Source organism: Euleptes europaea, chromosome 13 (genome assembly GCF_029931775.1).
Source record: "Euleptes europaea isolate rEulEur1 chromosome 13, rEulEur1.hap1, whole genome shotgun sequence".
In the NCBI taxonomy this organism is placed as follows: domain Eukaryota; kingdom Metazoa; phylum Chordata; class Lepidosauria; order Squamata; family Sphaerodactylidae; genus Euleptes; species Euleptes europaea.
The window spans coordinates 58,057,370-58,071,627 of NC_079324.1; the positions used below are offsets into that span (position 1 = coordinate 58,057,370).

At 47.5% G+C, this 14,258-nt stretch overlaps 1 protein-coding gene across 1 annotated transcript in view; it reads left to right on the forward strand.

The window, feature by feature from the left end:
- The first annotated feature begins 986 nt into the window (after positions 1 to 986).
- The window catches only part of SLC15A4 (solute carrier family 15 member 4), a 49,590-nt gene continuing 36,318 nt past the window's right edge, over positions 987 to 14,258 (forward strand). Inside the window, exon 1 of the mRNA XM_056859082.1 lies at positions 987 to 1,565. Within this exon, the coding sequence (XP_056715060.1) occupies positions 987 to 1,565 (579 nt within the window). The remainder of the gene's footprint in view (positions 1,566 to 14,258) is intronic.

Below are 14,258 nucleotides of genomic sequence, written 5' to 3' on the forward strand. Positions count from 1 at the left end.
CGGAGGGGGGGGGCGAGGCGCCTCCGCGGGGAGCCGCGGGTTCGAATCCCGGGTGGAGTGGAAGCCGGGTCGGGACGGCGCAGCCGTGAGGCCCGTGGGCATCGGGGGCAGTTGAGATCCAGGAAAGCGGGTGTGTGTGTGTGGGGGGTGCCATCTCCTTCTCAGCTGTGCAAAGGCTCAGTCCCAGGGTTGGGGTTTAACTTAATCTAGGGATGGGCTGGGGGGGTTCAGGGTAGGGGTTGCTAGCATCGGGGCTCCAGGCTAGGGCTAGGGGAAGGGTTGCATTTAATCTGGATTTGGCTGGGGTCTCTGGGAGAATCAGTAAGTTGGGGGGCTCATTCTTAGCAGATGGGTAGGAGTTGAATTTAATGCGTGGTCGAGAGGGGAGTCTAGCTGGGGCGGCTAGATTTGGAGGATCAAGTCTAGCTGGGTTGGATTGAACTAGAGACTCAAGTCTAGTTGGATTGAACTGGAGACTCAAGTCTAGCTGGGGTGGCTAGAATTGGAGACTCAAGTCTAGCTGGGTTGGATTGAACTGGAGACTCAAGTCTAGTTGGGGTGGCTAGAATTGGAGAATCAAGTCTAGCTGGGGTGGCTAGAATTGGAGACTCAAGTCTAGCTGGGTTGGATTGAACTGGAGACTCAAGTCTAGCTGGGGTGGCTAGAATTGGAGACTCAAGTCTAGCTGGGTTGGATTGAACTGGAGACTCAAGTCTAGCTGGGGCGGCTAGAATTGGAGAATCAAGTCTAGCTGGGTTGGATTGAACTGGAGAATCAAGTCTAGCTGGGGTGGATCGAACTGGAGAATCAAGAGGTTGAGGGGGCTGGCTGGGAGAGAACAGACTGCGGGGGTATTGGGGAGGTCGGGAGGCTTGCAAAAGGTTCTTCCCAACTGGACTTGGTGGTCAAGAGAAGGAGGGGCTTGAAGCTGCAGTAGTGGATACGGGGTGCCCCATTGAGTGAGATTTCTGGGTCCCTCCTGCCCCATGGAAGAGCCAAGCGAACGGAGCCCCCTGCTGGGGAGCGGCGGCCACGACGTCGCCCGCTCCCCGGGCAGCGGGGGCCCCAGCGTCTTCCGCGGCCGACGCTTGGCCTGCGCCGCCGTGCTCTTGACCGAACTGCTGGAGCGGGCGGCCTTCTACGGCGTGACCTCCAACCTGGTCCTCTTCCTGAACGGGCCCCCCTACAACTGGGAAGGGGCCCAAGCCAGCCAGGCCTTGCTGCTCTTCATGGGGGTCACCTACCTGGTCTCCCCCTTTGGCGGCTGGCTGGCCGACGCCCTGCTGGGCAAGTTCCCCACCATCTTGGCCAGCATGGCCCTCTACCTGCTGGGCATGCTGGCCTTCCCCGCCATGGCCGTCCCCACCACCATGCAGTGGCTCTGCGGCGACGTCCCCCTTTCGCCCATCGAGAACTGCTCCTCGCCCGTTAATGCCACCGGCTCTCCGTGCCGCCTGCCGGGGACCAACCGCTACTGTACCGTCGCCGCCTTCGTCGGCCTGGTCCTCGTGGGGATCGGCGTGGGATCCGTCAAGGCCAACATTACACCCTTCGGAGCTGATCAGGTCGAGTATGCTACGTTTCTTGTGCAAGAACCTGACTCTTTTTTAAAAAAATGATTTGTAATTTTATTTTAATAAAGGGGTACAGAAGGAAAACGGGAAAGGGAAAAAATGGAAATATCTGTCATACCATTATCAAACTAAAAAGTAGCCGTTACAATGCAGACAACAACATTACTTTGCATTTATATTGTCGGGCAAGATATACGATTAACATAATCATTAAGTAATCATCATCTATAGCTATTTAATATCTCCTCACACCAAATAATCTAAATGTAAAGTTGAAACTACAATGTTATACCACTAAGTACCGTCTAATTTCTCAGTTAAAGTTTATTAATCATGAGCCTCAACATAGCTATAAAATAATTCCCATTTCTCATGATGTTGCTCAAAGATCGTATCGTTACTTGTCTTTATCATATTGGTCATTCTTGCCAAGATAGCATATTCCATTAGTTTGTCTTTCCATTCTTCTATATCTGGGAGGAGCGATTGCTTCCATTTCCTCACTAAGATCAACCTCGCAGCAGTTGAAGCACATTGAAATAACTCCTTGAGTTGCGGATGGAGTTCTGATGGTATAATACCTAACAGCATGTTTTTTGCATCAAGGGGGATTTTTTGCTGGAACATCTTTTGGAGTTCTTTCTCCAGTACGTCTGTAGTCTCAGACAAGTCCACCATACGTGATAGAAAGAACCATCTGAACCGGACTCTTTTCATAGGAGGTTATTAACGTGGGATTATAATCTGTCCGAAGAGCTTTTGAGCACCATGTCGATATGGCACAAATGTTACTTTATTGATAAGATGGGTATGTCTGAGTGTGCAGTGCGTCTCTGCATGTCCCTGTTGTGGTGCATTGGGGAGCATCCTTTGCCTTTGCTACAACAACACTTCTGGGTAGCACTGTGTGTGAACAAGATCTTGGGGTACGGGTGGACCGTAAATTAAATATGAGCAGCCAGTGTGATGCAGCGACAAAAAAGGCTAATGCGATCTTGGGGTGCATCAACAGAGGCATAACATCCAAATCACAAGATGTCATAGTTCCGCTGTACACTGCATTGGTCAGGCCGCACCTGGTGTATTGTGTGCAGTTCTGGAGGCCTCACTTCTAAAAGGATGTGGACAGAATGGAGCGGGTGCAGAGGAGAGCGAGGAGGATGATCAGGGGCTTGGAGACCAAGCCCTACGAGGAAAGGAGAAGAGTCTGGAGAAGAAGAGGTTGAAGGGCTGTCACTTAGAAAATTTTGATCTTGATAATCTCGTTTACATTCTGGATAACCATCCAGAAATGAATTCCAATGATGTGTGATTTACTTATGAAATTCTGATGTTACATTTTCAACTTCTCAGAAAGCGTCTTTAGCTGTTTTATCCAGGGAGTGATATATTTATTTCATGCAATATTATTTTGTGGGCATGCTAAAACAGTGTGGGCTAGGGAGTCTATTTGATAGGGATTCTGTTTTTTCAACTCTTGTTTTGTGCCCTCATGGACCAACATGTAACTAGTTTTATAGAAGGTCTGCATTAAGTAGTGGATGGAGAATGGCGAGACATCCTCCCTCTTCTGAAAAATGGAATCTGGCCAAGTGGGTGGGCTCCTTGTCCAAAGATAGCTCCAGTATTGCTCCCCCCCCCCCAATAACATCATCCGTGGCTGAGCATCTGCTTGGCATGCAGAAGGTCCCAGGTTCAATCCCAAGGAACCTCAGATTGAACAGGATCAGGTAGGAAGTGATGTGCAAGACCTCTTCCTGGAACTCTGGAGAGCCGCTGCCTGTCTGAGTAGTCAATACTGACCTCTATAGACCAATGGTCTGGTTCAGTATAAGGCAGCTACATGTGATTCCAACTCTTTTTACGTACGTTGGAACATTTTGACGTGGGCTGGTCTATCAAGGAACCCTTTTGTGTGGTTACAGGTGCATCTTCCCTTGTGTGCAGTTAGGCTCTGCCTTCTTGTTAAGGAATTGCCCAATATCATCCACTTTATGCGTCTCTGCTTATATGTCTCTACTTACTACTTTCTTTTTTTGTTACCTGTTCGTGGTCAAACAATGTCTCTGTTTAGCCCATTGGGGATCCCTTGTTCAAATTTTGGTGTGACACACTCATGTTTTCTTTCTTCAGGACGCAGTTCCCTTCTTGGAGAGTCTAGGAATGAAACCTGAAAACAGGGAGCATCTAGGAGTTAAGAGCGGTGGTTTGGAGCGGTGGAGTCTGATCTGGAGAATCGGGTTCGATTCCCCACTCCTCCACATGAGTGGCGGAATCTGGTGGACTGGATTTGTTTCCCCACTCCTACACATGAAGCTAGCTGGGTGACCTTGGGCAAGTCACAGCTCTCTTAGAGCTCTCTCAGCCCCACCTACCTCACAGGGTGTCTATTGTGGGGAGGGGAAGGGAAGGCGATTGTAAGCTAGTTTGATTCTTCCTTAAGTGGGAGAAAAAGTCGGCATATAAAAACCAACTCTTCTTTTCTTCTTCTTCTTGTCCCATCCAGCTCTGTGTTTCTGTGACCTCTAGAACAGGGGTGTTGAACTCAATCGTTACGAGGACCGGATATGATATAAATGTCACTTGGTTGGGCCCGGCCATGACTCCCCAGCCCAGACTGAGAGTGGAGGGGGGTGACTGCCTTGGCTGACTCGTGGGCTCGATAAGAGCTCTCAAGGGGCCAAATCTGGCCCATGGGCATTATGTTTAACACCCCTGCTCTAGAAAGCTTCATATTTGCTGTTTTTGCTGATCCCCATTCTATCTCTTCTAATGGAGAGGTGGACTCTGATCTGGAGAACCGGGTTTGATTCCCTACTCCTCCACATGAGCAGCGGAGGCTAATCTGGTGAACTGGGTTTGTTTCCCCATTACTCCACATGAATCCAGCTGGGTGACCTTGGGCCAGTCACGCTCTCTCAGCCCCACCTGCCTTACAGGGTGTCTGTTGTGGGGAGGGGAAGAGAAGGTGACTGTAAGCCGGTTTGAGTCTCCCTTAAGTGGTAGAGAAAGTCGGCATATAAAAACCAACTCTCCTTCTTCTTTCAAGGCAAGGCAACTCTTCTCCTCCTCCTCTTAAGAATTTTCTCTCCTTTCTTGCTGGAGACACCAGAATGGTTTATAAATCCTCTGTTGAAACACTTCTGTTCTTCTTGTTGTTAAAGGATATCCCACTTTACCAGGTCAAGACTGGCCTGAGCATCTTTTGAGCATCTTTTCTTCCTTTTAGTCACTCTTTTTCCAATGGGAAAGAGCGACTCATAAAGCATTCTCTGGGTTACATGCCACTGAATTGGGTTGAGTGGTAATCTTTGATCGTTTGAGATTCTGTAGGTGAAAGAGAGCTAGCTGGTGACTCACACAAAGCTGTTTATTGGCCAGCCTATAGAAAGTTGCTGTGTTCTTGGCAGTTTGCACTGCAAAGTTACTGCAAAAACAACACCGCTATCTTGGAGGATGGACATGAGCTCCTAATCAAAAGGAGTTGCATTGGAGTGTTGGATCTTTGTATCGAGACCAGTTTTGCTCCCGTTGGATGCAAGAAATAGACAAGAAATTAGTAATCCTAGGTCTATCTAAGGATACCTTATTATGTGTGTGTTAAGTGCCGTCAAGTCACTTCCGACTCAAGGCGACTCTATGAATCAGTGTCCTCCAAAATGTCCTATCTTTGACAGCCTTGCGCAGATCTTGCAAACTGAGGGCTGTGGCTTCCTTTATTGAATCAATCCATCTCTTGTTGGGTCTTCCTCTGTTCCTGCTGCCCTCAACCTTTCCTAGCATGACTGTCTTTTCTAGTGACTCTTGTCTTCTCATAATGTGACCAAAGTATGATAGCCTCAGTTTAGTCATTTTAGCTTGTAGGGTCAGTTCAGGCTTGATTTGATCTATAACCCAGTGATTTGGGGTTTTTTGGCAGTCCACGATACCTTCTTAGGTATGGGGGAAAGTCAATCTATATTAACCATCATGAACTATTTAAAAAAAAATTGAATACTCCAGCTCTATAGTGCATGCTAGGAGAGCATGCTCTACCCAGTTTTTAGGTATCCTTCCATCTTTGTGAACTCCAGCTTATTTTAGCAATTTAATAGTCCCTTGTTACTATAGAGCTTTCGGCTTGCTCGCTTGAATGCCACCCCTTCAGTGGTGTTAAATGGAAGATATGGCAACTTACCTTATTCAGATAGGCTTTGTCCATGTGACTGGAAGAGAGTGGATTCACTATCTCATGTGATGTTGGAATGCCCCCAATACAATGCCTATCGCAATCAATGGATTACCCGTATCTTAATCAAATTCCCTGCCACTGTAACAAAAGATAAAACAGTCCACTTTTTGCTGGCAGATAGAGACTCAGGAGCAACATTGGCAGTAGCCAAGTATCTATCCACCATATTTTCTTTAAAGAAATAAAGGCTTCCCCTTTTACTGAGAGGTGGTATGATAACCATCTTCAAGTACTTGAAGGGCTGTCATATAGAGGAGGGTGCCGAGTTGTTTTATGTTGCCCCAGAAGGTCGGACCAGAACCAACGGGTTGAAATTAAATGCAGAGAGTTTCCGTCTAGGAAGAATTTTCTACCAGTTAGAGTGGCTCCTCAGTGGAACAGGCTTCCTCGGGAGGCGGTGAGCTCTCCTTCCCTGGAGGTTTATAAGCAGAGGCTAGATGGCCATCTGTCATCAATGCTGATTCTATGACCTTAGGCAAATCATGAGAAGGAGGGCATCTTGGCCATCTTCTGGGCATGGAGTAGAGGTCCCTGGGGTGTGTGTGGGTGAGGGGGAGGTAGTTGTGAATTTTCTGCATTGTGCAGGGGGTTGGACTAGATGACCCTGGTGGTCCCTTCCAACTCTTATGATTGTACTCCTCAAGACCTTTTGGTCAAGGGAGCTTGAAAGAAGGATCTTTGTATCTGTGGCCTGTGTCAGTATTAATTTATTTACTTACTTTGTTTATATCCCGCCTTTCTCACCATGGGAACCCAAAGCAACTTACCTCATTCTCCTCTCTTTCATTTTATCCTCACAACAACCCTGGGAGGTAGGTTAGGCTGAGAGTGTGTGATTGGCCCAAGGTCACCCAGCAAGGTTTGATGACAGAGCGGGGACTCGAACCGGGGTTTCCCAGGTCCTAGTCTGACACTTTAACCACTACACCACACTGGCTCTCCTAGAACCCAAAAGTGCTTTGGGGGTTGTGTTGCTTGAACATCAGAGCTCTGCACCCCACCGTGCACATAATGCATTCATTACTATATGTTAAACGCAGCTGCCTTATACCGAATCAGACCATTGGTCCATCAAGGTCACTATTGTCTACTCTCACTGGCAGCACCTTTCCAGGGTCTCAGGTGGAGGTCTTTCACATCACCTAGGGATCCAGCATGGTGTAGTGACGAAGAGCAGTGGACTCTAATCTGGAGAACCGGGTTGGTTTCCCCACTCCTCCACATGAGCGGCAGACTCTAATCTGGTGAACTGGGTTGGTTTCCCCACTCCTCTACATGAAGCCAGCTGGGTGACCGTGGTCCGGTCACAGTTCTCTCTGAACTCTCTCAGCCTCACCTCTACCTCACAAGGGGTCAGTGGTGGGGAGAGGAAGGGAAGGTGATTGTAAGCCGGTTTGAGACTCCTTAAAGGTAGGGAAAATAGGGATATAAAAACCAACTCTTCTTCTTCCTACTGGCAGATCCTTGAACTGGAGATGCCAGGGATTGAACCTGGGACCTTTTGCATACAAAGCAGAGGCTCTGCTGCTGAGCCACAGCCCCTCCACGTTGTCAGGATCTTGTTTTACAGGAAGACTTCTTTCAAAAAGGGAAGAGGCCCTGGTGGGAAGATCATAAAGTCCATCCTGGCATGTCTGGAAGGGGTGGTCTTGCAAGTATAAGAGTCTGTCATAGATGATATGATGAGGGAGATGGGCCTGTTGTTCAAAGAACAAACCATCAAGACTGTCAATGGTGTGTAGGATTTGGCTGTGGCTCAGTGGTAGTGCATCTGCTTGGCATGCAGAAGGTCCCAGGTTCAATCTCCAGCACCTCCAGTTAAAAGGATCATGTTGCAGCTATGCGAGAGACCGACTTGAGAGCCTGGAGAGATGCTGCCAGTCAGAGAAGACAATTCTGACCTTAACAGACTAGCGATCCGACTCGGTGTGAGGCAGCTTCATGTGTTCATGCTAGGGTTGCCAGGTCCAGGTTGGGAAATACCTGGAGATTTTGGGGGGCGGAGCCTGAGGAGGGCGGGGTTTGGAGAGGGGAGGGACTTCAGTGCCATAGAGTCCAATTGCCAAAGCAGCCATTTTCTCCAGGTGATCTCTATTGGCTGAAGATCAGTTGTAATACTTGGCGATCTCCAGCCACCACCTGGCGGTTGGAAACCCTACTCCATGCACAAATCCTGGTCGTACTCAGAATTGCTCTTTCCTTTCAACTCTGATTGTACACTTTCAGGATCAGAGGACTGCATCTCTTGTTTCAGATGAATAATGCTTAATTGCAAAATATCTCGGCGCGTCAAATGACTGGGTGATAGCGTGAGCCTTGCAGACTAAATCGTTATTTTCTTCCCAGCTTGATTGCGCTTCATAACTATAAAACATTGATCCCCCCCCCCGCCAGAACTGTGTATTCCCCCAACGTGGAATGGACCAAAGCCCTCGATCTCAACGGTTAGCCAATTAGGCATAGTAACCTCCTTGCAACGGTGACTCGTAAGGTGTTTTTTGAAAGCCTATTCCCAAAACGGGTTCTGAAGGCAACCGAGATAAATAATGCCAAAGAGCAATTTACACACAACCTTGGGATGTCGGATGTGAACTTAGAGGGGATGTTTTTTAAGGAGGCAGGTGATTACCGGTGGAGTGTAACACAAATCCAGACTGGGCTCATTGACCACTTTGCAAATTATTTACAGGGAGAATCTAGAGCGCATCCTCATCCTTGGGTTTTTCAATATTCATCTTTCGTCGACTCTCTATTTCTTTCAGTCTTGTGGTTTCCTGTTTTCTGACTCGTCCGACGATAATTCTGGAATGATGGGCTTGATTTTACCCACAGGGAGAAATATGTTAGAGCCCCAAAAGAAATTACCTGTGGACCTGGTGAAAATTCTGAGAATCTGAGGATAAATGTAAGAACAGCCATGCTGGGTTAGAGGGTTGGTCCATCTAGTCCATTTTGATCTATGGTAGCCCATAGTAGCTCGATCTTGGATTCTTTCTCAGCCTGGCCTACCTCTCAGGGTTGTTGGGAGGATAAAAGGAGGGAGAGGAAGACCATGTATGTTGCTCTGAACTCCTTGGAGAAAGAAGAAGAAGAGTTGGTTTTTATACCCTGCTTTTTTCAACCTTTAAGAAGTCTCAGAGTGACTTACAATTACCTCCCCTTCCTCTCCCCACAACAGACACCTTGTGAGGTAGGTGAGGCTGAGAGAGTTCTTGGAGAACTGTGACTAGCCCAAGATCACCCAGCAGGCTTTATGTGTAGAAGGGGGGAATCAAACCCGGTTCTCCAGATTAGAGTCTGCCACTCATGTGGAGGAGTGGGGAATCAAACCCAGTTCTCCAGATTAGTGTCCGCCGCTTATATGGAGGAGCGGGGAATCAAACCCGGTTCTCTAGATTAGAGTCAGCTGCCCATGCGGAGAAGCGGGGAATCACACCTGGTTCTCCAGATTAGTCCACCACTCTTAACAACTATGCCACGCTGAATGGGTGTGTTAATAACAGAAGGTAATTCTTACAACGCAGGTAAAAAGACAGGCAGTTACCCTTTGCATTCTTGGCTCACAGTCAAAATTAAAGAGGCGGTGAGCTGACGCTATTGTCCGGCCTTAAGATTTTATGCCACTGGAAAATCTAGTAGCATTTTCTGTCTTTTTGGTCAGGACATTTCAAAGATAGTGGAGATTGTTTGGGAGATAGTACAACTATTTCTGTTTTCCCCGGGAAGAATTAGGTATATGTCGCTTCCCCCCCGCCGAAGGGAGAGTTCTCTGTATTCTCGCTGAATTTGTAGAAATATGAAAAAAACAAAACAGGGACTTTCTTTTCTGCATGAGGATAATACCAGTTCAGTTATTAAATTCTTGCTGCAGCAGCGGCACAAATAGGGAAGATAAAAATGGCTTTTCCAGTTTTTGCTTAAAAATTATAATAAAGCCAGCATGGTGTAGTGGTTAAGAGCGGTGGTTTGGAGCGATGGACTCTGATCTGGAGAACTGGGTTTGATTCCCCACTCCTCCACATGAGTGGCGGAGGCTAATCTGGTGAACTGGGTTTGTTTCCCCACTCTTACTCATGAAGCCAGCTGGGTGACCTTGGGCTAGTCACAGCTCTCTCAGCCTCACCTACCTCACAGGGTGTCTGTTGTGGGGAGGGGAAGAGGAGGTGATTGTAAGCCGGGTTGAGTTTTCCTTAAGTGGGAGAGAAAGTCGGCATATAAAGACTAACTCTTCTTCTAAAGTAGAAGCTCTTACTAACGTCAATTGATCAAATTGCAAATAGTTCCAGGGAGATGCTGTGTAGGAAGTTTTAGCTAATGTTGGGACGGTGACCGGCACCAAGAAACAAAGATCAGGTTGCCGCAGGGGAAGAGTTAAGAGAATGGGACCAATGAACCTGCTAGAATGCCCATTCCTCCTCACAGTAGTAGGGGGGATAAGCTGGGTAGTTTCTGTTTGGAACATTTTTATCCTGCCCGTGGCAGCAAATATGGCTCACCCTTCTCCATTTTATCCTCACAGCAATCCAGCAGGCTCTGTTTGGGTTGTCCCTTGATGCCCTATCTCCACCACGAGCATGGCACCTGGTGATCCCCTGCTATTACAGTTGATCTCCAGACAATCAAGATCAGTTCCCCAGGAGAAAACGGCTGCTTTGGGGGGTAAGCTCTATGGCATTATTCCCTGCTGAGGTCCCACCCCTCCCTAAACCCCTCCCTCCCCAGGCTCCACCCCCAAAATCTCCAGGTATTTCCCAACCCTGAGCTGCAACCCTAGATGCTGCATCTGCAAGAGGCAAGGAGCCAGATCTGTTTTGAGTTGACTATTTTGTCGGAAAATAATCTCGATTTATCAAATTCCTAGACACCCTGTGTGTTAGGTCAGTCATATATAAGATTGCCAGCTCCGTGTTAGGAAATACCTGGAGATTTTGGGGCGGAGCCTGAGAAAGGCGGGGTTCGGAGAGGGGAGGGACTTCGATGCCATAGAGTCCAATTGCCAAAGCGGCCATTTTCTCCAGAGGAACTGATTTCCTTTCCCTAGATTTAACAGCCACTGGCTATCCATCCACCACTTCACACTTTAAAAAGAGGAAATGAAATTTCATTTTTTCCTTGACGCCACAAAGAGAAAAGTTGCCACATCTCTCACGCAATTGACCGACTTGTTTGACAGCAGATAACGCAGTATCCGCTTCTCAGAAAGTGTCTTTAGCTTGTTTTATCCAAGGAGTGATATATTAATTTCTTGCAATATTATTTTGTGGACATGCTAAAACAGTGTGGGCATTTGATCTGGAAAAAATGGGCATTTTCGTTCATCTGCAATAATTTTATCGTATTGCCCTTGTGTCTCGGCTGAGTCTAGGGCACTACATCTCGCCAATAAGAAAGCTCATCTGAACTTACGAATTTCTAACTAGCGGAAATGGAACTTATTTCTATCGCCTGGAGATCAGTTGTAATAGCGAGAGATCTCCAGCTACCACCTGGAGATTAGCAAAACCAGTAGCACTGACTAAATGAAACTCACAACCTCATAACAATGGGAAAATATATATTGCATATTATATTCAGTGCAAAAACCCTCCTCAAAATACAAACACTCTCAGGAGGGTGCAACGACAAAAACAATTGACAATTCCTAACATACCCAAAAGAATTGTTTTTGCATGTCGTGGTTAAAACATATCCTTTATAAAGTCACATTGAAAAAGGTAACAAACTCAAATTCAGACAGCGCATAGACAGAATCAAAGCAAATGGTGAGAGGGGCATCCGGTATAGGTCCCATTTCACAAAGCTTCTTTAGTCGCTACTGTTTTTGCTACTCTCTTGGTTTAGCACGAGGATTATTTTTATTCACCACCTGGAGGTTGGCAACCCGAGTAATATGTAATATAAGAAACTTCAGTCCTTGTTTTTCTTCTCCTTTCCGACACTGCGGGATGAGGCAAAGGGGTGATTAAATCCTGACTCTCACAATTCACAAAAATAGGAGTTTTGTTTCCCTGTCCTGTTCTGCTTTTGGGTATCGTCATGCAAGGTTTGCTTCCTGTTCTGCCATGTGACACATTCTCATGTTTTGCTGCTTGACGTCCTGAACGGGGCCTCTTTCGCCACCAGGAAATGAAACCGATCTTCAGAAATCATAAATAGCTCACTGCGAACTTGGCCCGGATCCAGGGGGCATTTGCTCCGCACCTGTGCCATACGGAAGGCGAGGGCTGCAGCAAAGAGAGAGCCAAAGAACAATAAAACAGTGGCTCAGTGGGGAAAGTAATCATTTTATTCAGTTTATACTGCCCCTATGTGTTTTGCCTGGGCTTCTTCAGGGGGATCTGTAAGAAGATAATTTTTTAAAGGGCCGTTAAATGCATAATTAGAAGGAGCCCCATGGCACGGAGTGGTAAGAGCTGCAGTACTGGGGTCAAAAGCTCTGCTCACAACCTGAGTTCGATCCCAACGGAAGTCAGTTTCAGGTAGGCGGCTCAAGGTTGACTCAGCCTTCCATCCTTCCGACGTCGGTCAAATGAGCACCCACCTTGCTGGGGGTAAAGTGTAGATGACTGGGGAAGGCACTGGCAAACCAACCCCGTAAACATAGTCTGCCTAGTAAATATCGGGATGTGACATCAGCCCATGGGTCAGGAACGACCCGGTGCTTGCACAGGGGTACCTTTACCTTTAAATACATAATTAAAAAATGTGGGTTCCTTAACTGTATATTTAATGGTATTATTTAAATACTGAACATGTGAAAAGTTCATAAATGTATCCAGAACCACAAATCCAGGAAAATGTTATAGGTATTTCACAGTGCAATACATAGTTGGAAACATAGCTTAAAAAAAATGACAAGAAGCGGTGAAGAATTTAGGATTAGGGTTTGTGGTAGCAATAAGAGCCAGCGTGATGTAGTGGTTAAGAGTGGGGGACTCTAATTTGGAGAATAGATTTGATTCTCCGCTCCTCCGCATGAGCGGCTGACTCTAATCTGGTGAACCGGGTTCGTTTCTCCACTCGTCCACACGAAGCCTGCTGGGTGACCTTGGGCTAGTCACAGCTCTCTTACCGTAGAGCTCTCTCAATCCCACCTACCTCACAAGGCGTCTGTTGTGGGGAGAGGAAGAGAAGGCGATTGTAAGCCGGTTTGAGGCTCCTTAAAGGCAGAGAAAAGCAGGGTATAAAAACCAGCTCTTCTTCTTCTAATGAGAAAGTATGGTCATTAAAGTATAAAACCCAGATTTTGGGGGTGGCTCATAAGGCCAAAGAATATTTGTCAAGGTCTGGTGTAAATAGATTTGAGCTTGGGGATGCTCAGTCCTATTTCATTGTGTTCTAACCACTGTGCCATACCGTACTTCTCCTTGATGAGAATCTGTAAGCTTCACGGGATCCTCTGAAACCTAACTGGGAAAGTACTGCTTGCAAAATACAATTGGATTTCCAGGGCTAAAGTTACGCAGTGCCTCACGTTGAACCACCTAGTGGGTGAAGTCAGATGCTGATAGGGATGCCAGCTTCCAGGTGGAACCTGGCCATCCCCCAGAATTACAGCTCATCTCTAGCCTACAGAGATAAGTTTCCCTGGAGGAAATGGATGCTTTGGAGGGTGGACTCCATGGCATTGTACCCCATTGAGGTCCCTGTCCTCCCCAGGCTCCATCCCCAAATCTCCAGGGGTTTCCCAGCCTGGAGTTGGCAACCCTACCCAGACACACACCCTGCCCATGGCCATGGGGATCTGGCGACCCTAGCTGCTGATGTTGGAGTCAGACAGGACTGTTCTCGTGACTTGTGCTTGGAAGCAAAGCAGTCAAAATGCTGCAGCGGTAATGTTGTTGGCGTGGAGCCAGCTGTGCCCCGGCTTTGCTCTGCAGACAGACTAGTTGGCACATGTTCTTTCGGTCCTAAGATGGAAACTGGACGTGGAACTAGGTCAACAAAACAGTGCCCGCGAGCGGTGGGCAGGGATTAAGGTCACGTGACTGTGTTCGACGCAAGGCTAGCAAAACTGGGAAAGGGGTGATGTGACCGAGCGAGCTCAGCCAAATAGGGCCCGATGACTCAGAGGAAAAATATCGAGTGCATTTTTATCCAATGCTTCTTCGAAGGAGCTTGGAGCGGCCCGTGTGGCTCTCCTTTCCCTGTTTTCTTCCCATAACAGCCCTGTGAGGTAGGCGAAGAAGAAGAAGAGTTGATTTTTATATGCCAACTTTCTCTACCTTTTAAGAAGAATCAAACCGGCTTGCAATCTCCTTCCCTTCCCCTCCCCACAACAGACCCCTTTGAGGTAGGTGGGGCTGAGAGAGCTCTAACGGAGCTGTGACTAGCCCACGGCCGCCCAGCTGACCATGTGGAGGAGTGGGGAAACCAACCCGGTTCACCAGATTAGAGTCCGCCGCTCATGTGGAGGGGTGGGGAATCGAACCCGGCTCTCCAGATTAGAGTCC